Source organism: Hypanus sabinus, assembly GCF_030144855.1.
Source record: "Hypanus sabinus isolate sHypSab1 chromosome X2 unlocalized genomic scaffold, sHypSab1.hap1 SUPER_X2_unloc_5, whole genome shotgun sequence".
Lineage (NCBI taxonomy): Eukaryota > Metazoa > Chordata > Chondrichthyes > Myliobatiformes > Dasyatidae > Hypanus > Hypanus sabinus.
The window spans coordinates 235,425-263,254 of NW_026779005.1; the positions used below are offsets into that span (position 1 = coordinate 235,425).

The following is a 27,830-nucleotide window of genomic DNA, read 5'->3' on the forward strand; positions in this document are numbered from 1 at the left end:
AATTTGTCCCGTTTGCCTGGATTTCTTCACCGATCCGGTTATACTGGAGTGTGGACACAACTTCTGTCGCTGTTGTATCACACGTTGTTGGGAAAGGGAGGAGAGAAACTCCTGCCCGGAATGCAGAGAGGTGTTTGCTGACCGCACCCTCAGGGTGAATCGGGCCTTAGCAAATCTGGCTGAAAAAGCTCGAAATCTAAACCTGAATCCGAAAGGGAAGGAAAGTAAACTTCACTGCGAGGAACATGAGGAAGAACTGAAGCTGTTTTGTGAAACGGAAAAGACACTTATCTGTGTGATAAGTGGAGACACGCAGGAACACAGAGAACACCGTTTCATGCCGATTAAAGAAGCTGTTAAAATCTACAAGGTAAAACTAACGTTAGTTTGATACTCAACGCATTTTCTGATACATACATACCATCACACGAGCCTCCAAAATGAACTGATCATTCTCTGCAACTTCCGCCATCTGCAACGAGCTTCTACCATCTATCCCTCCAGCAGCCCATCCCACACCACACAACTCTCCACTCTCTGTAGGAATCGCTCCCCGTACTGTGTCGCCCTTATCCACTCTCACCTCCCGACTGATCTCCCTCCTGGCACTGACACCTGCAAGCGGGACAAGTGCTACACCTCACTCCTAACCTCCTCCCTCGTCACCATTCAGGGCTCCAAACAGTCCCAATTCCACGTGTTTCTTCCATGGTCGATTGCCCTCTCGTATCAGAATCCTCGTTCAGCTCTTTACCTCTTCCCACCTGTCCCCTCTCAGCTTCTCACTTCATCACTCTCCCCCACGTTCCCCCTCACGTTGTCTCACCCGTCACCTGTCAGCTGGTTCTCATCCCCAACCTTTTTATTCTGGCTTCTGTCCCATTCCTTCCCAGTCCTAATGAAGGTTCTTATCCCGAAACACCGACTGTTTATTTCCCCTGAATAGATGCTGCCTGACTCACTGAGTTCCTCCGGCATTTTGTGCGATAATCGGGTTAGATCACCTGTTTCTTTTGATGCATCTTTGTTTCTATTTCCTTCATTCTCTGACTTCCAGGATCAGCTAAAATCTTCCTTAGACTCTCTCACAAAAAAGAAATCAGACTTCCAGGAAAAGGAGCAGCAACAGAAAGAGAAGATTTCCGGAGTTCGGGTGAGGCTTCCTGAGCGGAATTTCTGATATTACTGTCGAGTTTTGCTCCATTTAATGCAGAATAGCAGAGTATCGCAGCTCCAGTGACCTGGGTTCGATCCTGACCTCTGCTGCTGTCTGTGTTGAGTTTGCATGCTCTCCCTGTGGCCATGACAGTTTCAGACACATCCCAAGGACATGCTGGATGAATGGTTAATTATAATTAACCCTGTGAAGGTGGGAGAGGGTGTATGTGAATCAGATGGGAGTTAATCGGTCAATGTGGGAGAATAGGTTTCAGGAAGGCGTGAGGGAATGGGGTTGACGGGAATGTCTCTAAAGTAGTAGGGACCCCAATGGACCGAATGGTCACCTTAATGTCATAAGGAAATAGAACACAGCAATGCAGTAAACTAATCTTCACCTTTCATTCGACAGAAACAGTCACACAGCGTTCAGTCCCACATCACATCCCAGTTTGCTGAACTGCGCCAGACTATCACTGAGAAAGAGCAGAGCTTACTCAGGGATCTCAGGGAAGAAGAGAAGAGGATTCTCAACCTAATGGAGAAAAATCTTCGGGAGATTCAAGAGAATATAAGGATTATTCAGGAGGAAATATCAAACTTTAAGCAACAGATGGATCAGAAAGATGGTGCATTATTTCTCAAGGTGAGGGATAACATTTCAATTGATTTCTGTCAAATTGAACTAAATGAACAGCGGTATATTTGAACTAAACACAGCACAGAGGCTAATTCCAACAAATCAATTGCCGCTGCTGGTGTCCTCACACAAAGTGTTCTCCTTGCATGACGAACCTCCAATCACTCCGTTAATGACATTCTAAAATGTCGGAGATAGATATTCGATTCTTTATCAGCAACAGACAATATTTAAGTAATGAATTTTCTGCATAATTAATCATAAATTAAGCTGCAATGAATCGTTCAACAAAAGATATGGCATCTGCCTGTCCCAGGCTCAAAACACCCCAGAACAAAGTAGGAATACGTAACTTATTCCCTTCGCTTTTACCACGTCCCCACTCACGTGACTGGTTATCATAATAAACACGTAACGCAGAATACAATGCGATAGAAAACAGATGTGTTGCTCCTGCACAGCATTTACAAATGGCAGTAAACTTTTTTTCACAGACTATTGATGCAACTATTCAGGGTTGCTGTTGCCCAAAACTGGACTTCCACAGCTTCTGTACATCCCAGGACAAAATGTAATCTTTTCTGAAATGATTTACTCTGATCATAACACAGAGCTACTGATTGTGTCCTTAATTACCACATTAAATATCCTCTAAAACTCCCATTAACACCCAGTTGCAGTCACAGGCTGTGAGTGTGTCTGGTGCGGTGGGTGTGAGGGTCTCTCTGTCAATCCGTGAGAACAAAGAATGTGACCCACACATCAAACTTATCCTCCATATCCGGTTTCCATCAGATTACGGAAACTCTCACTGTCTCTATTTTGTCGGATAAGTTTTACATGGGATTGTGACCCATTCTCCGTCACGAGCAGGCCATTCGGTCCATCTTCTGTCAATTTCCCCTCTGCCACCATCCTCCTAACACCTACTCACCACAACCAGCAACAGTACCCCGAACTCCCTGGTCCCTCACGTGCTTATCCAGCCTCCCCATTACATTCAATCTCTGCTGTTCCACTTTTACCACTTCTGTGGCCCTGAGTTTCACATTCTCTTCACTAAATTTCTTGTGGGATTTATTAAAAACCTCCTGGCATTTTATCTTTGACTGAATGTCTCCCCATAAATAGGAACATAGAAACAAAGAAAACCTACAGTACAATACAGTCTCTTTGGCACACAATGCTGTGCCAAACATGTACTCACTTTAGAAATTACCTCCAGTTACTCATAGCTCTCTATTTTTCTAAGATCCATGTACCTGTGTGGGAGAATCCTGAAAGACCCTATCTCATCCGCTTCCACCTTCGTTGCCGGCAGCTCATTCCACCCATTCCAAAACACTTACCCCCTGACATCTCCTCGACACTACTTCCAAGCACCTTAATATTGTGTTCTCGCCTGTTAGCCATAAATGAAGTACTTTCTCCACCTGCCCAAGATCAAATCCATCGCTCACCTTAAATTGTTGCATTTTATCGTTCTGATGTCGTATCCAGATGAAAATGCACAGCCTGTCTTGTCTTTCCTGTAAGTTTCATCCTCTCAGTAATGGTCTAACTTTCAGAAACATTCCCTGTAATTTACCCCATGGTTCGGTATTGCTGGTTTGTGACTGTGGGAGTGGCAATTTTCAACACCTTGTAATGATTTGGATGAAATTCAGGATGTGGACAGTAAGTCCAAGTAGAATCAAATTTGTGTTCTTATTTATTTCAGGAGGAGGTTCGACAAAACAGGAGGTAGGACATACTCTTTACTGAAACCCTGTATGGATTTGTAAAATAGTTCAAAATTCCAGTTTATCACCAGCAGTTTAATATTTACAGAATCAGTGATGATGTCCAGGAATTGTCAGTGAGAGATGAGACCCTGCCGGTTGAAAAATTCTATCATCCCTATTTGTTGAACACAGTGCTGAGAGAAACACTTGTTGCTATTAACCGAGGTAAAACTTACAAAGATTCATTTTTTCCTTGTTTATGAGACACAATTAAGTTATAATTTGAGGCAAAGATTGTCTTCAATACTGGGCTGAAGGGAACTTGAAGTTTATTCCACATCAACCCCACCAACCGGGAGCCATCACTGTCACACAACATGCCAGTCAATATAACAGAAATACAGTTGTCTCAGCACGAGTTAATCAGTCTGATGGCCTGGTTGAAGAAGCTGTCCCGGAGCCTGTTGCTCCTGGCTTTTATGCTGCGGTACCGTCTCCCAGATGGTAGCAACTGGTACAGTTTGTGGCTGGAGTGACTCTGGTCTCTGATGATCTTTCAGGCCCTTTATACACACTTGTCTTTTTAAAACAAGCTGGCAAACAATATCAAATAGTTTTTCAAGTTTTGTAAACAAATAAAACAGAGATGAGAGTGGATATAGGGCCGCTAGAAAATGAGGCCGGATATATAGTAACGCGGGATAAAGAGATGGCAGATAAACTAAATATTTTGCACCAGTCTTCTCCGTGGAGGACACTAGCACTGTGCCCGGTGTTGAAGGGTTCGAGGGAAGAGAAGTGAGTGCAGTTACTGTTACAAGGGAGAAGGTGCTCAAAAAGATGAAAGACCTAAAGGTACATAAGTCACGCGGAACAGATGAACTGCACCCTAGTGCTCTGAAAGAGGTTGTGGTAGACATTGTAGAGGCATTTCAAATGATCTTTCAAAAATCATTGGACCCTGGCATGGTGCCAGAGGACTGGAAAATGGCAAATGTCACTTAAATCTAAGTAAGGAGGAAGGCAGCAGAAAGGAAATTATTGACCAGTTAGCCTCGCCTCTGTGGTTGGAAGAAATTGGAGTCATTTTGTTAAGTGTGAGGTTATGGAATACTTGGTGACACTGGACAAGATAGGACAAGTCAGCATGGCATCGTTAGGGAATATCCTGCCTGACAAACCTGTTGGAATTTTTTGAAGAGATTAAATGTAGGATAGACAAAGGGCATGCAGTGGATGTATATTTTTGGAATCTCAGAACCAAGTTAAGTGACCATGGTAATACAGGAAAGTTACAGGCATGGTTAGAACATTGGCTGATGAATGATGAAACTGAGGAAACAGCGAATGAGAGTAAAGTGATCCTTTTCTGGTTGGCTGCCAGTAACTCGTGTTCCACAGGGGTCATTTTTAGGACACCTTCATTTTATGCTGTATATCATGATCTAGCTGATGGAATAAACCATAGGAGCAGAAATAGGCCATTCGGCCTATCGAGTCTGCTCCACCATTCAGGCATGTGCTGATCCAATTCTTTCAGTCATCCCCACTCCCCTGCTTTCACCCTATACCCTTTGATGCCCTGGCTAATCAAGAACCTAAATATGACTTGGCCTCCACATCCACTTGTGACAACAAATTCCACAGATTTTCCACACACAATTTCTCTGCATCTCAGTTCTAAAAGGACGTCCTTCAATCCTCAATTCCTACCGGGGCCGGTAGTGTTGAGCAAACAGTTAGGCTGGACAAGGACTTGAATGAGGAGAAAGGGAAGCAAAGTGGCAAATGATATATAATGTTGGAAAATGCATGAGGTTTCTGAGGTTTTATAAGACATTGTTCAGACCACACTTGGAGTATTGTGAGCAGTTTTGGGTCCCTTCTATTGGAAAAGATGTGCTGGCATTGGAGAGCGTCCAGGAGGTTCACAAGACTGATTCTGGGAATGAAAGAGTTTACATATGACGAGTGTTTGATGGTTCTGGGCCTGTACTCACTGGAGTTTTGAAGAATGGCTAATTTACTATCCCCCTCACCCCTATTCTCCCGCCTCCTCCCCATAACTTTTGAGACTCTGACTAATCAAGATGTTTACTTATCAACTTCTGCTTTAAGAATCAAACAGGAGAAAATCTGCAGATGCTGGTAATCCAAGCTACACAGGTCCTGATGAAGGGTCTCGCCAGATCTCTCTGACACCTGTCTGGAGAGAGTTGATGTTGGGAGGATGTGGGTGGGTCGAGAACGGTAAGCACAGCCTCCGACTATAGGGATGTCCATTTAGGACAGAGATGATAAGGAATTCCTTTATCCACAGGATAGTGAATCTGCCACAGGCAGCTGTGGAGGCCAAATAATTGAGTATATTTGAAGCAGAGTAAAACACACAAATTGTTGGGGGAAAAGCAGGCCGGGAAGTTTCTATGGAAAAGAGTAAACAGTCCCGACGGTTCAGACTGAAAACCTTCATCAGGACCTGAGTGGCTTAAGGGTCCCTGCAAATACATCCCCTGTCCTAATGAGGGGCTGCAGGTGATGGGGTTGTTGGAAAAGGGGACAAAGGGATCCTCATCTCCCATCTTTGCCCCCTCCACCTTCTCATTAGGTCTACACACACAGCTCACCCGTAGGCTTTCCACCACTACCCCCCCCCCAGTTCTAGTTTAATCTGTCATTCATCTCTCTTACTGGTTCCCATTATCACCTCCTTTAGTCTCGAACCCTCCACTTCACACTCACAAATGAATGTGAACATTGAATGATGGGCCTGTTCCTGTGCTGTACTGTTCTATGTTCTCTGTTCCCTGCTTAGAAGGAGAGGAGATCTCAGGGAAACGTGAAATTCTTTCAAGGGTCAACAGGCTGGAGAGAGTGAGGATGTCCGCTGTCCAGCGCAAAACTCTTGAGGAAACATTAGTTGTCCATCCGCTTTGGGCAGGTCAAACCGCGGGAAAGGTTCTTATCGGCCACCCGACCCCCAGGGCCCCGCTGCCCGAGTCTCCCCCCCCCCCCCCCCCGATCCCCGGGGCCGCTCTACCCGAGTCTCCCCCCCCCCCCGATCCCCGGGGCCGCGCTGTCCGAGTCTCCCCCACCCTCCCCCCGATCCCCGGGGCCGAGCTGCCCGAGTCTCCCCATGATCCCCGGGGCCGCTCTGCCGGAGTCTCCCCCCGATCCCCGGGTACTCTCTAATTCTCTGCTTCTACCCTCAGTCTCTGTCACCCTGGAAGTGGAAACGGCGCATCCGTGGCTCGAGGTGTCTGAGGATCGGAAGAGTGTGAGATTGACCCGGACCTGGAGGGATCTCCCTGACACAGGGAAGAGATTCACAGACCGGGCTTGTGTGCTGGGATCGGAGGGATTCACATCGGGGAGACATTACTGGGAGGTGGAGGTGACGGGGATTCGTGTCTGGTGTCTGGGGGTCGCCGCAGAATCTGTGGAGAGGAAGAGATGGTGCAGACTGAGTCCGGAGACCGGATTCTGGGTCATCGGGCGGTTTGGTGACGTGTTACATCGGGATTATGACGTGTTCGGTGGTTCCCCCTCCCCCGAGTCCCGTCTCGCTGCCGGTCCCATCCCCGGGAGGGTGGGAGTTTATCTCAGTTACGAGTCCAGGACAGTTTCATTTTACAACGCGGAGACCAAGTCCCATCTCCACACCTTCACTGGGAATAAATTCACGGGGAAACTTTATCCTTTCTTCCGGACTGGGAATGTAAACCAGTGGCTGAGAATCTGCTCCGGTTCCGCTCCGGGTCTGTAAACAGGTCGGGTCCTGGGACCGGCGTCAGGAGTAAAGACCCTGTAAATATAAATGTGCGGGGAATGCAGCTAAATACGTGGCTAAGGAGATGGTGCAGGGGAGAGGGCTTCATGTTTCAGGACAATTGGGCTTTGTTCCCGGGAAGGTGTGGCCTGTTCCGACGGGACGGTTTGCCCCTGAACTGGAGTGGGACTAACATCCTTGCGGGTAGATTTGCTGGTGCTGCTCGGGGGGGGGGGGGGATAAAAAAGATTTGCAGAGGGAAGGGAACCACACTGTTAGAGTAGATAGTGAGGTGGAGGAGGATAAAAGTCATGCATGGATAAACAGAAATCAAAGGTTTGTACATTAGGTTGTAAATTAATTTTCAGAAATTTAGAAATTGTAGAAAACAAAGATTTCTAAAAAAGATTTTAATGAAGAACATGAAAAGAACATATGTGAAAAAGTGGCTTCTTCAGTTTTACACCTATCGCAATAATTGTCTATGTTAGGAAGTATTTTGGATAGTCTGTCCTTTGTTAAATAGTAACAGTGAACAATTTTAAATTGAATTAAACACTGATTGGCACATATCAAAGAATAATTGACCATCTTCATTAACAAAGATCATATTAAGTTCTCTCTCCCAATCTTGTTTAATTTTCAGTGATTAAGGGGATCTGTTTTTCGTTTTGCAGATTTATTTATTTTTATTTTCATTTATTTTGTGATGGTTGATTGACGAATTTTGAAGAGTTAATTAGCAAATATTCTCTCTCTCATACACAGTTACTGCAATATCTTCAGGTTAGACATTTTTACAAAACTAATTATCTAAGTTTCCATATATGCAAGAATCTGATTTGTTGGATACTATTTTGAATATGAATCCTTTAGTAAGAGGTTCCGTTGGTAGATTTTATAATTTATTTTTAATACATTAATACAAAAAGATAACCTCCCACCTAAGGTTTATACGTGATAGAAATATTCGTTGTTTCAGACGTGATAGAGGGGGAGGGATGAAAGGGGGACGAGTGGCATTACTAGTCAGGGAAAATATCACAGCTGTGCGTAGACAGGACAGACCAGAGGGCTTGTCTGCAGAAGCCATATGGATGGAGCTGAGGACCGGGAAAGGTGTGACCACACTAATAGGAGTGTATTATAGACCACCCAATAGTCAGAGAGAATTGGAGGAGCAAATCTGTATAAAGATAGTAGACCAATGTAAGAAACAAGAAGTTGTAATAGGGGATTTAAACTTTCCACATATTGACTGGGACTCCCAAACTGTAATAGGGCTAGATGGCTTGGAGCTTGTGAAATGTTTTCAGGAAAGTTTTCTAAATCAATATATAGAGGTACCTATGAGAGAGGATGCAATACTTGATCTCCTATTAGGAAACCAGACAGGTCAGGTGACAGAAGTATGTGTAGACGAACACTTTGGGTTCATAATGAGCATAATATCATCAGATTCAAGTTAATTATGGATAAGGATGGGCCTGGTCCTCGAGTTGAGGTTCTAAATAGCAGAAGGGCTAATTTTGTGGAAATGAAAAAAAGATCTAGGAAGAGTGGATTGGGATAAGTTTTTTGTTTCCCTGACGTGGATGTGTTCAGTAAGTGGAAGGCCTCCAAATGTGGAATTTTGAGGGTGCAGAGTTTGTATTTTCCTGTCAGGATTAAAGACAAAGTTAACAGGCATAGGGAACCTTGGTTTTCAAGGGATATTGGCGATCTGGTTAAGAAAAAGAGAGAAGTGTACAGCAGGTAGAGGCAGCAAAGAGCAAATGAGTTACTTAAAGAGTATAGAAAACATAAGAAAATACTAAAGAAGGAAATCAGGAAGGAAAGAAAGAAGACATAAGGTGGCTTTGGCAGATAATGTGAAGGAAAACCTGAAGGGTTTCTCCAAGTATATTAAGAATAAAAGGATAGTAAGGGACAAAATTTGTCCCCTAGAAGATCAGAGTGGTCGGCTATGTGTGGAGTCTTACTAGATGGGGGAGATCTTAAACAGTTTTTTTGCATCAGTATTTACTCAGGAAACTGGCACAGTGTATATGGAAGGAAGGGAAACAAGCAGTAGGAACATTTGTAGATTAAAGAGGAGGAGGTGCTTGCTGCCTTACAGCGCATAAAGGTAGATAAATCCCCCGGGCCTGACTTGATATTTCCTCAGACCTTGAGAGAGACTAGAGTAGTAATTGCAGGGCCCCTGACAGAAATATTTAAAATGTCCTCAGCCACGGGTGCAGTGCCAGTGGATTGGAGGGTAGCTCTTGTTATTCCGTTGTTTAAAAAAGGCTCCAATAGTAAATAGTAAACAATTAAATAGTAAACAATAGTAAACCAGGTAATTAGAGGCCAGTGAGCCTGACATCAGTACATAACATAAGAACATAAGAGATAGGAGCAGGAGTAGGCCAATCGGCCCCTCAAGCCTGCTCCGCCATTCAACAGGATCATAGCTGATCCAATCTTAACTCTAGTTATCACCGAATTCCACAAGGCAACAGTGCCAACCAACAGGGCACCATGCCGCCCATTTTATTTTATTATTCATCCCGCCCAAACCCATGTGATCACCAGGGGAAAAAAAAAACGATTTGCCAATTGAGGAGAAAAAATTTGGAAAATTCCTCTCCGACACATCCAGGCTATCGAAAACTAGCCCAGGAGATCACATGGCTGATCTAAACCTAGCCTCATGTCCACTTACCTGCTCGCTCACCGTATCCCCTAATGCCATTTTTATCCAGGAAAATGTCTATCTCCGTTTTGAATTTATTGAGTGTAGTAGCTTCCACAGCTCTCTGGGGCAGTAAATTCCACAGCCCCACTACCCTCTGAGTGAAGAAATTTCTCCGCATCTCAGTCCTGGAACGGCATCCCCTTATTTTAAGATTATGCCCCCTAGTCCTAGTTTCACCCATCATTGGGAACATTCTCCCCGCATCCACCCGATCAAGCCCCTTCACAATCTTATATGTTTCAATAAGATCGTTTCTCATTCTTCGGAACTCCAATGTAGTATGTAAATTATTGTAAGATGTTCAGAGAGATCGGATTTACAAGTATTTGGACAGCCAAGGGCTGATTAAGGATAGTCAGTATGGCTTTGTGCATGGTAGATCATGCTTAATGAATATTGAAGAGGTTTTCCAGGAGCTTACCAACAAAGTAGGTGAAGGAAAGGCAGTAGATGTTGCCTACATGAACTTTAGTAAGGCCTTTGACAAGGTCCCACATGGGAGGTTAGTTAAGAAAGTTCAGACATGAGGTATCCATGGAGAGGTTGGAGAGATTGAAAGAGTGCAGAGATTTACTAGGATGTTGCCAGGTCTTCAGGAGTTGAGTTACAGGGAAAGATTGAACAGGCTAGGACTTTATTCCTTGAAGCGTAGAAGAATGAGGGGAGATTTGATAGAGGTGTACAAAATTATGGGGGATATAGACAGTAAATGCGAGTAGGTTCTTTCCATTTAGATTAGGAATGGTAAATACGAGAGGACATGGCTTTAGGGTGAAAGGGGAACATTAAGAGGAACTTCTTCACAGACAGTGGTGGGAGTGTGTAATGAGCTGCCATCTGACGTGGTAAATGCGGGCTCACTCTTAAGTTCTAAGAATAAATTGGATAGATACATGGATGGGAGAGGTCTGGAGGGTTACGGACTGGGTTCAGGTCAACGGGACGAGCGGAATAAAGTTTCCGCAAAGACTCGAAGCGCCAAATGGCCTGTGTTCTGTGCTGCAGTGTTCTATGGTTCTATGGAGTGAAATAAACAGGAGATGAGAATTGTCCATCAATTAATTTTAACTCGTTCACCGCATTCATCAACCGAACAGAAACACCGGGGTTTCAGCAGCAGCTGCGGGCGGCGGGTCCTGAGCTCCCCCGGGTCCTAAAGTCCACCCGTAATGAGACAGGTTAAATGGGACAAGTGGGGGCGGTGCTGACCGGAAAAGGCAGTGAAGATTGTTCATTAAGTTCATCTGCCATTTCTTTGTCCCCCATTACTACTTCACCAGCATCATTTTCCAGTGGTCTAGTATCAACTCTCACCTCCCTTTCACTCTTCATGTAACTGAAAACTAAACTTTTAGTATCCTGATTTATATTATTGGCCAGTTTGCCCTCATATTTCGTCTTGACCATTCTTATGGCTTTTTTCAGCCAAATGACAACAGAACAGAAAGGCAATGTTTGTGTGTAATGAGTGTGTTTATCGAGCGCTGTCCATCACAAGCCGAATGGCCGAATCCTGCTGCTGCACCTTATGGTCTCCTATCGTCATGGAGCCTCAAATCCGGCTGCACAAGTTCATAGAACGAAGGGCCATGAGATAAAGCAGCAAAAGTAGAACATTTGGCCCTTCCAGTCTGCCTGCCATCATGACTGATTTCTTCTCCTGTGGAAACTGTTTAACTTCTGATGCTTAGAGTTCTCCCGGGAGTTAAAAATAATGAATGACCTTAATTTCAAAATTTCAGTTTATTTTAGAATACAAACAAACATACAAATTCTCAGCAAACTAAACAAAGAGCTGAGAACGATGGCAAGAAGTGTAAGGCAAAAAAGTCAGCGCTTCTGAAAAATATATCACTTCTATAATAAGATAAAGGAACATGATAAAGGAATATGATGATGAATTTTTTAACAGGATAATAAATTCTCCTGCTTCCAGCCGGGTAAAGGTGTCAATTTTAACCGATGTGTCCATTACAAACTCTGCCATCTTCATGGGGGATGATGCCTGGGCATGTCTAGTCCAATGGTATATATATTTCCTTCAGCCGCCCCGATTAGACATGCCCTGACAAAGATGCAGAGTTTGGTATTGGCATGCTGATTGAAATAGATACCTGTACCCGGTTGGAAGCCCGAGAAGAGTTTAAACGTCATCTACGCCGGGAAATCACTGGATCCTTTATTGGGGTCGTTTATTTTCATATTGCATCTCAATGATTTGAATGATGCATTAGTGGCCACGTTTGCAGACAATACGAGGGCAGGAAGGGGGCGTGGGGAGCAGGTCGAATTCAGGAAACAAGAAATTAGATAGTTTAGTAAAATGAAGAATCAGTGCACAATTGTAAGTAGTTTGAGGTCCATAATATAGGAAACGATGGAGAAGATTCAATGGAGGTTCACAATACTGATTCAGAAATGAAGGGCTTATATGAAGAGTGTCTGAGCACACTTGGCCTGAATTCACTGGAATTCAGAAGAATGAGGGATGCTAATTGAAACCTACTGAATATTAAAAAGTCCTAAAGTCGATGTAGAGTGGACGTTTATCGTGTTGCAGCCTACGACCAGAGGACAGGGGTTCAGAATAGAGGGACATTCCCTTTGAATGAAAATGCGGAGGAATTTATTTATGAAGAGTGTGATGAATCTATGAAATTTCTCTTCACAGACGGCGGCGGAGGACTCATCACTCGATGTATTTAAGGCAAAGGTTGATAACTTCCTGACTGGTCAATGTTTGAAAATTATGGGGAGAAGGCAGGAGGATGTGGTTGAGAGGGTTAATAAATAAGCCAATGTGGAACGGCCGAGCAGAAGTGATGGAGCAAATGACCTAATTCTGCTCCTAAGTCTTATGGTCTAGTGCTGTAATTCATTTTGGAAAACAATTATCTAACCAGCTTTACTTGAGACACACGCGTGCGGAACTGGAATTACAGACACTGTATGAATGGTGTTGGTGGAAAACAGGAAGCTTGTGAAGTACTATTGGAATGGGAAAGGTCCCTTATGCAGACCATGGACAAAATTAACAGTAAAGCATTTTGAAAACAGAAAGAATTCATGAATAATAGTCCAGGCCTTGCTGACTTTATCAAAATGGAGCTTTACTGGTAATTTTATCAAATGGGAATGTAAAAGCTGTACTAACTTCATATTCGGGTAGATCAGTTTCACTGTTGTCCTGTTGTGCTTTGGTCTGCATGAGGGACCTGTCCCATTCCCACAGTACTTCACAAGCTTCCTGTTTTCCACCAACACCATTGCTCACAGAGTCTGCAATTCCAGTTCCCTGGGCCTGTGTCTCAAGTAAAGTCGGTTAGATAATTGTTTTTCAAAATCAATTAGAGCACGAGACCATAAGACATAGGAGCAGAATAAGGCTGTGCCATCTGGTCCTCGACCCACCCACATCCTCCAGACATCAACTCTCTCCAGACAGGAGACCAGGCAAGACCTTCATCAGCACCTGTGTAGCTTGGATTACCAGCATCCGCAGATTTTCATCCTCCAGTCGGAGGCTGTGCCATCTGGTCCTCGACCCTCCCACATCCTCCAGACATCAACTCTCTCCAGACAGGAGACCAGGCAAGACCTTCATCAGGACCTGTGTAGCTTGGATTACCAGCATCCGCAGATTTTCATCCTCCATTAGCTCTGCTCGGCCATTCCATCATGGCTGATTTATTAGCCCTCTCAACCACAACCTCCTGCCTTCTCCCCATAATTTTCACACATTGACCAATTCCTGGAAGTTGGGAAATCAATGTTCATGCTCTAAGGTAGGTAGGCAGCTGGGGTATGATGTCTCTCTGTCCACTCACACTCACCTCCCAGTGGGACTATGTACGGCTCGGTATAAACGGCAGCTATTCTTCTAAACGACATAAAGAATATGGAGCTAATTGTTTTAGCTGTTTTTTCCTTGTGAAGAATGAATCTCAGTCGGACCGTATTCAATGTAAATATACTGTATACTTTACTAAACGGGGGTCCTGAACTATAATCCAGATTGAGATTCATCCTGACTAACACCCTGTCCAATTGTATTTGAAAACCCTAAACCAGGGGTCGGCAACGTTTACCACTGAAAGAGCCAATATGGACCCATTTCCCACAGAAAAGAAAACACTGGGAGCCACAAAATGAAATAACACTGCATACAACGGGTTTTTTTTTTGCCTTTATGCTATGTATAAACAAACTATAATGTGTTGCATTTATGAAATTGATGAACTCCTGCAGAGAAAACGAAATTACATTTCTGCATGCAACAAAAACATTTTGAACTCCGAAAAAAAGACGTTGGGTTGAAGGTTACTCCGTAGGTAGCCTACCTTGGATCGAAGAATTAAAAGAATGCGCGCACTGGCGGGCGTCAGGCATTGGCAGTTGTGATGTATATTAATAGTGATAAAAAAACACGTTGTAGCGGTGTGCTACACGCAGCGCTAAAATAAAGACACTGCAGTCAAAGGTAACTTTATTCGAACTAAACAGCCTTGCTTTAAAGCCTCCCTCAACCCGTCCCCGTGGGCGCGGATGCTCCAAAAGACACGTACTCACAAACCCCCGTAGGCTATCTCCCTTAGTCGGAACGGTGGCTAATTGTGAGCCGGTTCGGATGTGCCAGGAAATGGTGTCTCCGCAAAGTTTTCAGATTGTACAAGATCACCATAATCTTCAAATTTCGAATTACATTTCAAAAGCTAACAAACCACGGGGAGCCGCATCACAGAAATCAAAGAGCCGCATGTGGCTCTGGAGCCGCAGGTTGCCGACCTCTGCCCTAAACCCTTGCATACCTCCAGCGGGCTAAGTAAGTACAGCTAAGTATCCTAGCAACAGTCAGGACTTGCAGCCGAAGTAGACAAACAGGTTTAGTAAAACAATACCAAAGACTGTTAGGGGTTGGACAGAACACTTCGGGGGGGAGGGGGTGAGGCACCATCAATAACTCTCGGAGACGGGAGGCAAACGATAGGCTTTTATTAGCTGCAAGAGACCATCACACAACATCCTGGAGACTGAGTGGGGAGCAGTGCCTCCAATCGCCTTTATACAGGGGTCTGTGGGAGGAGCCACAGGAGCAGTCAGCAGAGGGTTGTGTCCAGACTGGTATATGTAGTTCACCACGAGGCGGGGGAGCGGGAGGCACTAAATCCCAACTTTAAACGGGAGCCCGCCTGAGGACCTAAAAGCAGATTCCCTGAAGAAAGCTTTAACGAGCAGGAAGATCCTAATAAGGACAAGTGGGAGTCCTGGATAATGAGGATGTGAGCCAATTGAGAGTGACAGGTTGAAGGGATATGTTATATCCACCGGTAGGTCGGCAGGCCTAGAGGGATATTTTCCCCGCTGTCCGTATCATTACACTTTACAATGAAGCGGGTCGGGTGATTAAGAATAACTACGGTCTGTAGGCCTTCATCAATTGTGGCATTTATCTCAGGAGCCATGTCGCAGGTCTCGGAAATTCCAGTTAGACGACACTGGGAATGTTGTTCAGTTCTGGTTCTCCTCCTGATAGGAAAGTCATGGAAGTTTTAGAAAGGATGCATAGGAAATTTACTAGGATATTGTTTTTCTTTAGCTGTTTGCTGGTGTACGGCTGAATACCGGTAAACTGGGAATTGAACTTGAAGCGGGGTAAGGACGCTGGAATGTAAACATCCCTCACTGTACGATCCAGCTCAACATTAACCCTTCCTCCCCCTCGGCTTCTGAGTGTGGCCAGTCTCACAGGCAACTACAATCGAGCTCATTATCCCAGAAGCTTTTGTCCACAGCGTCACTATCCGGACACGGTGCCACGGTACAGAATCTGCCAATGTCTTTACATTCATAAAGGTTAGAATCTGCTGAGGGATGAGGAGGGTTAATGTTTTGGGTGAGGGATGTTTACATTCCAACAGCCTTTCCCCGAACGCTTTAAGTTCAAGTTCCAGCTTATCATGATTCAGCCGTACACCAGCACACAGCTAAGATAAAACAATGTCCTGGGTAAATTTCCCATGCATCCTCTCGGAAAACATTCACGTCTTCCCTATCAGGAGGAGACCAGAAGTGAACAACATTCTCAGTGCCATCGAATTAGACTTTCAGAAACCTGCAATATGGTTCTTGAAATAAAACCCAAGCTAATGGAGGCAACTCAACATAAGTGTTCTTAAACACCATCAGCTTCATTGTAAGGATGTGATGATGCGGGAGGAGAGGAAAATATCCCTCCAGGTTTGTCGACCACCTAGTGGATATACCGTATCTCTTCAGCCTGTCACTTTGATTTGGCATACGTCCTCATTATCCAGGCCGCCCACTTGCCTTTATTGGGATCTGCCTCGTTAAACCCATTTCAAAGTTAAAAGTTATCTGTCTGTTCAGGTGGTGGGCGGGGGTTATCACTTATGGACTGGACTGCAGTTTTGCCCTGTCCTGAGGTTTCCTCAAGGGAATCTGCTGTTCGCCCCTCAGACGGGCTCCGTTTAAAGTTGGGATTCTGTTCCTCCCCCTCCCGGAGTGTTCTGCCCAACCCCCAACAGGTCTCGGCATTGTCTTACCAAACCTGTTTGTCTGCTTCGGCTGCAAGTCCCGACTGTTGCTGGGATACCGGCCTGTGTGTTTGTTTATTCCGCTCCAGGTATGTAAGGGGTTCGGGTTTAGAAATACAATTGGAAATCTTCTTATGGGCCCTGAAAAGCTGCGTGCCATGTGGGACTGGCCTCCACGACCGACGGTCAATGTCAATTTAATGGGACATTTGAATTGGTAAGAAATTAATACAAAAGCTGACGCTGCAAGTGTGGAGAAAGGGAGAGCAACCATGGTGAATGCGAGGTGCCCGACGGACACGAGGATATTCGAATCAAAGCCATCAATTCAAGCATCGAAATCATTGACAAATAATATAAAGAGACCAGTCGCAGCACTTACCCCTGGAGAACAGCACTGGTCTCCGGCAGCCAATCAGCAAAGATTCCTTTTATTCCCACTTTTTGCCTCCTACTGATCTGCTGACGCCCTGTCCAGACATGTATCTTTCCTGTAATACAACGGGATGTTGTCTTGCCAGGCAGCCTCACATGCGACACCTTGTCTAAGGCCTTCTGGAAAATGCAATATCCACTGATTTCCCGTGACTGTGCAGGTTGGCTGGTTAATTGGCCATTGTAAGTTGTCCGGTGATTGCACTGGGATTAAATTGGGGGTTAGCTGGGCAGCGCAGCTCGAAGAGCCTGAAGGGGCAATACAATCCTATATGTTCATAAATCAAATTTAATAATCCCCATTTAGGAGACCTCCTGTCTTGTCAACACATCTCCATCACCTTTCTCTGTTACTCCTTCTCCTTCCTGTTCTCCTCTCCTATCAAATTCCTTCTTCACATGTTTACCTTAAATACATCCAATGACGAGGCCGCAACAGCCCACTGTGTGAAAGAATTCCATAGATTCACCACACTTGGTAAAGAAATTCCTCCTCATTTCCGTTCGAAAAGAATGGCCCTGTATTCTGAGGCTGGTCGTAGGCTGCCACACTGCAAGTATCGTCTTTACATCCACTTTAGGCCTTTTAATACTCACTAGGATTCAATTAGTACTCCCTCCTTTTTCTAAATTCCAGTGAATCCAGGCCCAGCGCCGTCAACCGCTTTTCATATCAGCCTTTCATTCCTGAATCAGTTTTGTTAACCTTCTTTATGAACCCTCCCCAATGTCTGCACATCCTTTCCAATATAACGGACACAAAACTACATATAATACTCCAAGTGAGGCCTCACCATCGGCTCATAAACACTCAGTATTACATCCTTGCTTTTATCTTCTCGTTCTCTCGGATTGAATGCTGGCAAATCCTCAAACAACTTCCTCATGAATGACTCAAACTGCAAATTCACATTTCGGGAATCTGTCACAAGGACACACAGGTCTTTAGGCACAATGGATATCTGAATGTTGTCACTGATTAGAAGAATAGTGTACACTATTATTCCTCCTACCAAAATGCATGACCATACACTTTCCGGCACTGTATTCCATCTGTGACTGCTTTGGCTGTTCTCCTCATCTATCCAATACCAACCGTAGCTGCCCTGCTCCACAGCACTACACACCCCTCCACCTACCTCGTGTTGTCCACAATCTGGGCCACTAAAGTATTAAACCCAACACTAAAATCATAGACAAAGGATAAAGATAAATAAACATAGACATAGCCGTAGACATAGATAAATAAAAGAGACTGTCCCAACACTGACCAGTGTGGAACCTCACTAGACCCTGGCAGAAAAGGCTCCGTTACGCCCACTCTTTGCCTGCTGCCCATCAGCCAATGCTTTATCCATTCTAATATTTTTCCTGTCATATCCTGAACCCTTATCTTGTTTAGCAACTTCACCTTGCCAAAGGCCTTCTGATACACAAATGCACAACATATACCAATACTACATTGTCTATCTTGCTATTTTTATTTGCTCAACGAATTCCAATAGATTTGTCAGGCAGGATTTTTCATGAAGGAAACTTTGCCCTTTTTTCGCATGTGGCTCCGAGTACCCGGAAACCTCATCCTTACTAATAGACTCTGACATCTTCCCAACCACAGAGCTCTGGAAGTGTGTATGACAGATGGCCACAAGAAATAGCAACATCATCAAAACAACCCCCATTCAGGATATGCCCTGGTCTCGAAATGTCCGCTTCATCTCCACACCACTGAGCACATTCACATGGACCACTGCCACAGGAAATAGCAACCGTCAGCAAAAAAACCACAATTCAGGATATGCCCTGTTCTCGATATGTCCTCTTCATCTCAACACCACTGAGCACATTCACATGGACCACTGCCACAGGAAATAGCAACCATCAGCAAAACAACCACCATTCAGGATATGCCCTCTTCTCGATATGTCCTCTCCATCTCCACACCACTGAGCACATTCACATGGACCACTGCCACAGGAAATAGCAACCGACAGCAAAACAACCACCATTCAGGATATGCCCTCTTCTCGATATGTCCTCTCCATCTCCACACCACTGAGCACATTCACATGGACCACTGCCACAGGAAATAGCAACCGTCTGCAAAACAACCACCATTCAGGATATGCCCTCCTCTCGCCACGACAGCTGGGCGGGGGACACTGGAATCAGAATCAGGTTTATTATCACCGGCATGTGACGTGAAATTTGTTAACTTAGTAGCAACAGTTCAATGCAATACACAATGTAGCAGATATAGTAATAATAATAATAATAATGAATTACATTTAAAAGTGATAATAATAGATCAGTTAAACAATGCATACGTATATTGGATAGACTTAAAAAGCAGGAACACTGTATATTAACCCTTACATACTGTTCGGGTCAAATTTGACCCGTTTTGACATTTGACATCAGTAAAAACACCCTCAAATGACACTTTCAGTCGAAATTTTAAGACTTTCCCTGATACGTCAAAATGAAACTATTTGAACATTTATACTTCTGTACAGGTGCTACAAATTTTTGTACATTGTGGCTGCTCCGGGTCAAATTTGAGCAGTATCTATTGAAATAGATTTTAGATCTCTGAATCATTAATTAAGGATTAATGACACATTTATTAATGTCAGATGGGCTATTTATACATTCTAAATAGATTTTTGGTTCAAAATTTGGATGAGGCACTTGTTATGCTGGGAAGATATAGAATATAAACAGTTTCCCTGGGTTAAAATATGTGAGGTGGTGTCCAAAGATTCAATGTCGATTTAGGAATCTTAATGGTAGAGGCTGTTACCCTACAACCATCAGACTCCTGAACCAGTGTGGATAACCTAAATCACCAAAAAATCTCAGCTGATTCCACAACCTACAGAATTACTTTCAAGGAGTTTACAGCTCAATGATTTTTTTTTCTTTTCAAAATTAATTTTTCCTACACGTTGGTTGTTTCTTCGTCTTTGTCTCTTCCTGAGTAGTTTTTAATAAATTCTGTAGAGCTCGTTTTCATCTAAGCAGCAGCAAGAAATTTACTCAACATGAAGTGTGTGGTAACATGCGGGTATTGACAATAAATTTACATGGAACTGTCAAGCAAGGATTGTAGGTTTGATTTATTGCTGTAAGGGAGAGAATAGTGATGGAGATTGCAGAAGACCAGATGTGATCAGCCGGATTTACTGTATCCAGTGCAAGGGTGGAACAACATTCCTATCAACATCGAACTCTTTAAAAACAGTCAAGAAACATGCCATTAATTCATCATGTTCATCGTGTTTCTTCCATGGTCGATTGCCCTCTCGTATCAGAATCCTCGTTCAGCTCTTTACCTCTTCCCACCTGTCCCCTCTCAGCTTCTCACTTCATCACTCTCCCCCACGTTCCCCCTCACGTTGTCTCACCCGTCACCTGTCAGCTGGTTCTCATCCCCAACCTTTTTATTCTGGCTTCTGTCCCATTCCTTCCCAGTCCTAATGAAGGTTCTTATCCCGAAACACCGACTGTTTATTTCCCCTGAATAGATGCTGCCTGACTCACTGAGTTCCTCCGGCATTTTGTGCGATAATCGGGTTAGATCACCTGTTTCTTTTGATGCATCTTTGTTTCTATTTCCTTCATTCTCTGACTTCCAGGATCAGCTAAAATCTTCCTTAGACTCTCTCACAAAAAAGAAATCAGACTTCCAGGAAAAGGAGCAGCAACAGAAAGAGAAGATTTCCGGAGTTCGGGTGAGGCTTCCTGAGCGGAATTTCTGATATTACTGTCGAGTTTTGCTCCATTTAATGCAGAATAGCAGAGTATCGCAGCTCCAGTGACCTGGGTTCGATCCTGACCTCTGCTGCTGTCTGTGTTGAGTTTGCATGCTCTCCCTGTGGCCATGACAGTTTCAGACACATCCCAAGGACATGCTGGATGAATGGTTAATTATAATTAACCCTGTGAAGGTGGGAGAGGGTGTATGTGAATCAGATGGGAGTTAATCGGTCAATGTGGGAGAATAGGTTTCAGGAAGGCGTGAGGGAATGGGGTTGACGGGAATGTCTCTAAAGTAGTAGGGACCCCAATGGACCGAATGGTCACCTTAATGTCATAAGGAAATAGAACACAGCAATGCAGTAAACTAATCTTCACCTTTCATTCGACAGAAACAGTCACACAGCGTTCAGTCCCACATCACATCCCAGTTTGCTGAACTGCGCCAGACTATCACTGAGAAAGAGCAGAGCTTACTCAGGGATCTCAGGGAAGAAGAGAAGAGGATTCTCAACCTAATGGAGAAAAATCTTCGGGAGATTCAAGAGAATATAAGGATTATTCAGGAGGAAATATCAAACTTTAAGCAACAGATGGATCAGAAAGATGGTGCATTATTTCTCAAGGTGAGGGATAACATTTCAATTGATTTCTGTCAAATTGAACTAAATGAACAGCGGTATATTTGAACTAAACACAGCACAGAGGCTAATTCCAACAAATCAATTGCCGCTGCTGGTGTCCTCACACAAAGTGTTCTCCTTGCATGACGAACCTCCAATCACTCCGTTAATGACATTCTAAAATGTCGGAGATAGATATTCGATTCTTTATCAGCAACAGACAATATTTAAGTAATGAATTTTCTGCATAATTAATCATAAATTAAGCTGCAATGAATCGTTCAACAAAAGATATGGCATCTGCCTGTCCCAGGCTCAAAACACCCCAGAACAAAGTAGGAATACGTAACTTATTCCCTTCGCTTTTACCACGTCCCCACTCACGTGACTGGTTATCATAATAAACACGTAACACAGAATACAATGCGATAGAAAACAGATGTGTTGCTCCTGCACAGCATTTACAAATGGCAGTAAACTTTTTTTCACAGACTATTGATGCAACTATTCAGGGTTGCTGTTGCCCAAAACTGGACTTCCACAGCTTCTGTACATCCCAGGACAAAATGTAATCTTTTCTGAAATGATTTACTCTGATCATAACACAGAGCTACTGATTGTGTCCTTAATTACCACATTAAATATCCTCTAAAACTCCCATTAACACCCAGTTGCAGTCACAGGCTGTGAGTGTGTCTGGTGCGGTGGGTGTGAGGGTCTCTCTGTCAATCCGTGAGAACAAAGAATGTGACCCACACATCAAACTTATCCTCCATATCCGGTTTCCATCAGATTACGGAAACTCTCACTGTCTCTATTTTGTCGGATAAGTTTTACATGGGATTGTGACCCATTCTCCGTCACGAGCAGGCCATTCGGTCCATCTTCTGTCAATTTCCCCTCTGCCACCATCCTCCTAACACCTACTCACCACAACCAGCAACAGTACCCCGAACTCCCTGGTCCCTCACGTGCTTATCCAGCCTCCCCATTACATTCAATCTCTGCTGTTCCACTTTTACCACTTCTGTGGCCCTGAGTTTCACATTCTCTTCACTAAATTTCTTGTGGGATTTATTAAAAACCTCCTGGCATTTTATCTTTGACTGAATGTCTCCCCATAAATAGGAACATAGAAACAAAGAAAACCTACAGTACAATACAGTCTCTTTGGCACACAATGCTGTGCCAAACATGTACTCACTTTAGAAATTACCTCCAGTTACTCATAGCTCTCTATTTTTCTAAGATCCATGTACCTGTGTGGGAGAATCCTGAAAGACCCTATCTCATCCGCTTCCACCTTCGTTGCCGGCAGCTCATTCCACCCATTCCAAAACACTTACCCCCTGACATCTCCTCGACACTACTTCCAAGCACCTTAATATTGTGTTCTCGCCTGTTAGCCATAAATGAAGTACTTTCTCCACCTGCCCAAGATCAAATCCATCGCTCACCTTAAATTGTTGCATTTTATCGTTCTGATGTCGTATCCAGATGAAAATGCACAGCCTGTCTTGTCTTTCCTGTAAGTTTCATCCTCTCAGTAATGGTCTAACTTTCAGAAACATTCCCTGTAATTTACCCCATGGTTCGGTATTGCTGGTTTGTGACTGTGGGAGTGGCAATTTTCAACACCTTGTAATGATTTGGATGAAATTCAGGATGTGGACAGTAAGTCCAAGTAGAATCAAATTTGTGTTCTTATTTATTTCAGGAGGAGGTTCGACAAAACAGGAGGTAGGACATACTCTTTACTGAAACCCTGTATGGATTTGTAAAATAGTTCAAAATTCCAGTTTATCACCAGCAGTTTAATATTTACAGAATCAGTGATGATGTCCAGGAATTGTCAGTGAGAGATGAGACCCTGCCGGTTGAAAAATTCTATCATCCCTATTTGTTGAACACAGTGCTGAGAGAAACACTTGTTGCTATTAACCGAGGTAAAACTTACAAAGATTCATTTTTTCCTTGTTTATGAGACACAATTAAGTTATAATTTGAGGCAAAGATTGTCTTCAATACTGGGCTGAAGGGAACTTGAAGTTTATTCCACATCAACCCCACCAACCGGGAGCCATCACTGTCACACAACATGCCAGTCAATATAACAGAAATACAGTTGTCTCAGCACGAGTTAATCAGTCTGATGGCCTGGTTGAAGAAGCTGTCCCGGAGCCTGTTGCTCCTGGCTTTTATGCTGCGGTACCGTCTCCCAGATGGTAGCAACTGGTACAGTTTGTGGCTGGAGTGACTCTGGTCTCTGATGATCTTTCAGGCCCTTTATACACACTTGTCTTTTTAAAACAAGCTGGCAAACAATATCAAATAGTTTTTCAAGTTTTGTAAACAAATAAAACAGAGATGAGAGTGGATATAGGGCCGCTAGAAAATGAGGCCGGATATATAGTAACGCGGGATAAAGAGATGGCAGATAAACTAAATATTTTGCACCAGTCTTCTCCGTGGAGGACACTAGCACTGTGCCCGGTGTTGAAGGGTTCGAGGGAAGAGAAGTGAGTGCAGTTACTGTTACAAGGGAGAAGGTGCTCAAAAAGATGAAAGACCTAAAGGTACATAAGTCACGCGGAACAGATGAACTGCACCCTAGTGCTCTGAAAGAGGTTGTGGTAGACATTGTAGAGGCATTTCAAATGATCTTTCAAAAATCATTGGACCCTGGCATGGTGCCAGAGGACTGGAAAATGGCAAATGTCACTTAAATCTAAGTAAGGAGGAAGGCAGCAGAAAGGAAATTATTGACCAGTTAGCCTCGCCTCTGTGGTTGGAAGAAATTGGAGTCATTTTGTTAAGTGTGAGGTTATGGAATACTTGGTGACACTGGACAAGATAGGACAAGTCAGCATGGCATCGTTAGGGAATATCCTGCCTGACAAACCTGTTGGAATTTTTTGAAGAGATTAAATGTAGGATAGACAAAGGGCATGCAGTGGATGTATATTTTTGGAATCTCAGAACCAAGTTAAGTGACCATGGTAATACAGGAAAGTTACAGGCATGGTTAGAACATTGGCTGATGAATGATGAAACTGAGGAAACAGCGAATGAGAGTAAAGTGATCCTTTTCTGGTTGGCTGCCAGTAACTCGTGTTCCACAGGGGTCATTTTTAGGACACCTTCATTTTATGCTGTATATCAAGATCTAGCTGATGGAATAACCATAGGAGCAGAAATAGGCCATTCGGCCTATCGAGTCTGCTCCACCATTCAGGCATGGGCTGATCCAATTCTTTCAGTCATCCCCACTCCCCTGCTTTCACCCTATACCCTTTGATGCCCTGGCTAATCAAGAACCTAAATATGACTTGGCCTCCACATCCACTTGTGACAACAAATTCCACAGATTTTCCACACACAATTTCTCTGCATCTCAGTTCTAAAAGGACGTCCTTCAATCCTCAATTCCTACCGGGGCCGGTAGTGTTGAGCAAACAGTTAGGCTGGACAAGGACTTGAATGAGGAGAAAGGGAAGCAAAGTGGCAAATGATATATAATGTTGGAAAATGCATGAGGTTTCTGAGGTTTTATAAGACATTGTTCAGACCACACTTGGAGTATTGTGAGCAGTTTTGGGTCCCTTCTATTGGAAAAGATGTGCTGGCATTGGAGAGCGTCCAGGAGGTTCACAAGACTGATTCTGGGAATGAAAGAGTTAACATATGACGAGTGTTTGATGGTTCTGGGCCTGTACTCACTGGAGTTTTGAAGAATGGCTAATTTACTATCCCCCTCACCCCTATTCTCCCGCCTCCTCCCCTTAACTTTTGAGACTCTGACTGATCAAGATGTTTACTTATCAACTTCTGCTTTAAGAATCAAACAGGAGAAAATCTGCAGATGCTGGTAATCCAAGCTACACAGGTCCTGATGAAGGGTCTCGCCAGATCTCTCTGACACCTGTCTGGAGAGAGTTGATGTTGGGAGGATGTGAGTGGGTCGGGAACGGTAAGCACAGCCTCCGACTATAGGGATGTCCATTTAGGACGGAGATGAGGAGGAATTCCTTTATCCACAGGATAGTGAATCTGCCACAGGCAGCGGTGGAGGGCAAATAATTGAGTATATTTGAAGCAGAGTAAAACACACAAATTGTTGGGGGAAAAGCAGGCCGGGAAGTTTCTATGGAAAAGAGTAAGCAGTCCCGACGGTTCAGACTGAAAACCTTCATCAGGACCTGAGTGGCTTAAGGGTCCCTGCAAATACATCCCCTGTCCTAATGAGGGGCTGCAGGTGATGGGGTTGTTGGAAAAGGGGACAAAGGGATCCTCATCTCCCATCTTTGCCCCCTCCACCTTCTCATTAGGTCTACACACACAGCTCACCCGTAGGCTTTCCACCACTACCCCCCCCCCCCAGTTCTAGTTTAATCTGTCATTCATCTCTCTTACTGGTTCCCATTATCACCTCCTTTAGTCTCGAACCCTCCACTTCACACTCACAAATGAATGTGAACATTGAATGATGGGCCTGTTCCTGTGCTGTACTGTTCTATGTTCTCTGTTCCCTGCTTAGAAGGAGAGGAGATCTCAGGGAAACGTGAAATTCTTTCAAGGGTCAACAGGCTGGAGAGAGTGAGGATGTCCGCTGTCCAGCGCAAAACTCTTGAGGAAACATTAGTTGTCCATCCGCTTTGGGCAGGTCAAACCGCGGGAAAGGTTCTTATCGGCCACCCGACCCCCAGGGCCCCGCTGCCCGAGTCTCCCCCCCCCCCCCCCCGATCCCCGGGGCCGCTCTACCCGAGTCTCCGCCCGATCCCCGGGGCCGCGCTGTCCGAGTCTCCCCCACCCTCCCCCCGATCCCCGGGGCCGCGCTACCCGAGTCTCCCCCCCACCCCGATCCCCGGGGCCGCGCTACCCGAGTCTCCCCCCGATCCCCGGGGCCCCGCTGCCCGAGTCTCCCCCCCCCCGATCCCCGGGGCCGCGCTGTCCGCGTCTCCCCCCGATCCCCGGGGCCGAGCTGCCCGAGTCTCCCCATGATCCCCGGGGCCGCTCTGCCGGAGTCTCCCCCCGATCCCCGGGTACTCTCTAATTCTCTGCTTCTACCCTCAGTCTCTGTCACCCTGGAAGTGGAAACGGCGCATCCGTGGCTCGAGGTGTCTGAGGATCGGAAGAGTGTGAGATTGACCCGGACCTGGAGGGATCTCCCTGACACAGGGAAGAGATTCACAGACCGGGCTTGTGTGCTGGGATCGGAGGGATTCACATCGGGGAGACATTACTGGGAGGTGGAGGTGACGGGGATTCGTGTCTGGTGTCTGGGGGTCGCCGCAGAATCTGTGGAGAGGAAGAGATGGTGCAGACTGAGTCCGGAGACCGGATTCTGGGTCATCGGGCGGTTTGGTGACGTGTTACATCGGGATTATGACGTGTTCGGTGGTTCCCCCTCCCCCGAGTCCCGTCTCGCTGCCGGTCCCATCCCCGGGAGGGTGGGAGTTTATCTCAGTTACGAGTCCAGGACAGTTTCATTTTACAACGCGGAGACCAAGTCCCATCTCCACACCTTCACTGGGAATAAATTCACGGGGAAACTTTATCCTTTCTTCCGGACTGGGAATGTAAACCAGTGGCTGAGAATCTGCTCCGGTTCCGCTCCGGGTCTGTAAACAGGTCGGGTCCTGGGACCGGCGTCAGGAGTAAAGACCCTGTAAATATAAATGTGCGGGGAATGCAGCTAAATACGTGGCTAAGGAGATGGTGCAGGGGAGAGGGCTTCATGTTTCAGGACAATTGGGCTTTGTTCCCGGGAAGGTGTGGCCTGTTCCGACGGGACGGTTTGCCCCTGAACTGGAGTGGGACTAACATCCTTGCGGGTAGATTTGCTGGTGCTGCTCGGGGTGGGGGGGATAAAAAAGATTTGCAGAGGGAAGGGAACCACACTGTTAGAGTAGATAGTGAGGTGGAGGAGGATAAAAGTCATGCATGGATAAACAGAAATCAAAGGTTTGTACATTAGGTTGTAAATTAATTTTCAGAAATTTAGAAATTGTAGAAAACAAAGATTTCTAAAAAAGATTTTAATGAAGAACATGAAAAGAACATATGTGAAAAAGTGGCTTCTTCAGTTTTACACCTATCGCAATAATTGTCTATGTTAGGAAGTATTTTGGATAGTCTGTCCTTTGTTAAATAGTAACAGTGAACAATTTTAAATTGAATTAAACACTGATTGGCACATATCAAAGAATAATTGACCATCTTCATTAACAAAGATCATATTAAGTTCTCTCTCCCAATCTTGTTTAATTTTCAGTGATTAAGGGGATCTGTTTTTCGTTTTGCAGATTTATTTATTTTTATTTTCATTTATTTTGTGATGGTTGATTGACGAATTTTGAAGAGTTAATTAGCAAATATTCTCTCTCTCATACACAGTTACTGCAATATCTTCAGGTTAGACATTTTTA

At 44.6% G+C, this 27,830-nt stretch overlaps 2 protein-coding genes across 2 annotated transcripts; both read left to right on the forward strand.

The window, feature by feature from the left end:
* The first annotated feature begins 257 nt into the window (after nucleotides 1-257).
* Nucleotides 258-7,500, forward strand: LOC132385909 (zinc-binding protein A33-like). The gene is made up of 6 exons (XM_059958147.1): nucleotides 258-370; nucleotides 1,058-1,153; nucleotides 1,571-1,804; nucleotides 3,519-3,541; nucleotides 3,629-3,747; nucleotides 6,735-7,500. The coding sequence occupies exons 1-6, from the start codon at nucleotides 338-340 to the stop codon at nucleotides 7,286-7,288; spliced, it is 1,059 nt and encodes a 352-aa protein (XP_059814130.1). The 5' UTR covers nucleotides 258-337; the 3' UTR covers nucleotides 7,289-7,500.
* Nucleotides 7,501-20,081: 12,581 nt separating this feature from the next.
* LOC132385906 (E3 ubiquitin-protein ligase TRIM39-like) lies at nucleotides 20,082-27,241 on the forward strand. The gene is made up of 5 exons (XM_059958145.1): nucleotides 20,082-20,087; nucleotides 21,172-21,405; nucleotides 23,120-23,142; nucleotides 23,230-23,348; nucleotides 26,476-27,241. The coding sequence occupies exons 1-5, from the start codon at nucleotides 20,082-20,084 to the stop codon at nucleotides 27,027-27,029; spliced, it is 936 nt and encodes a 311-aa protein (XP_059814128.1). The 3' UTR covers nucleotides 27,030-27,241.
* The last annotated feature ends 589 nt before the right edge of the window (nucleotides 27,242-27,830 follow it).

Coding starts and splice junctions, on each gene's coding strand:
- LOC132385906 (XM_059958145.1), top strand. Junction 21,406..23,119: donor ATGGTGCATTATTTCTCAAG/GTGAGGGATAAC, acceptor TATTTATTTCAG/GAGGAGGTTCGACAAAACAG. Junction 23,143..23,229: donor GAGGTTCGACAAAACAGGAG/GTAGGACATACT, acceptor TAATATTTACAG/AATCAGTGATGATGTCCAGG.
- LOC132385909 (XM_059958147.1), top strand. CDS start 338: ATGCCGATTAAAGAAGCTGTTAAAATCTACAAG. Junction 371..1,057: donor AAGCTGTTAAAATCTACAAG/GTAAAACTAACG, acceptor TCTGACTTCCAG/GATCAGCTAAAATCTTCCTT. Junction 3,748..6,734: donor ACTTGTTGCTATTAACCGAG/GTAAAACTTACA, acceptor TTCTACCCTCAG/TCTCTGTCACCCTGGAAGTG.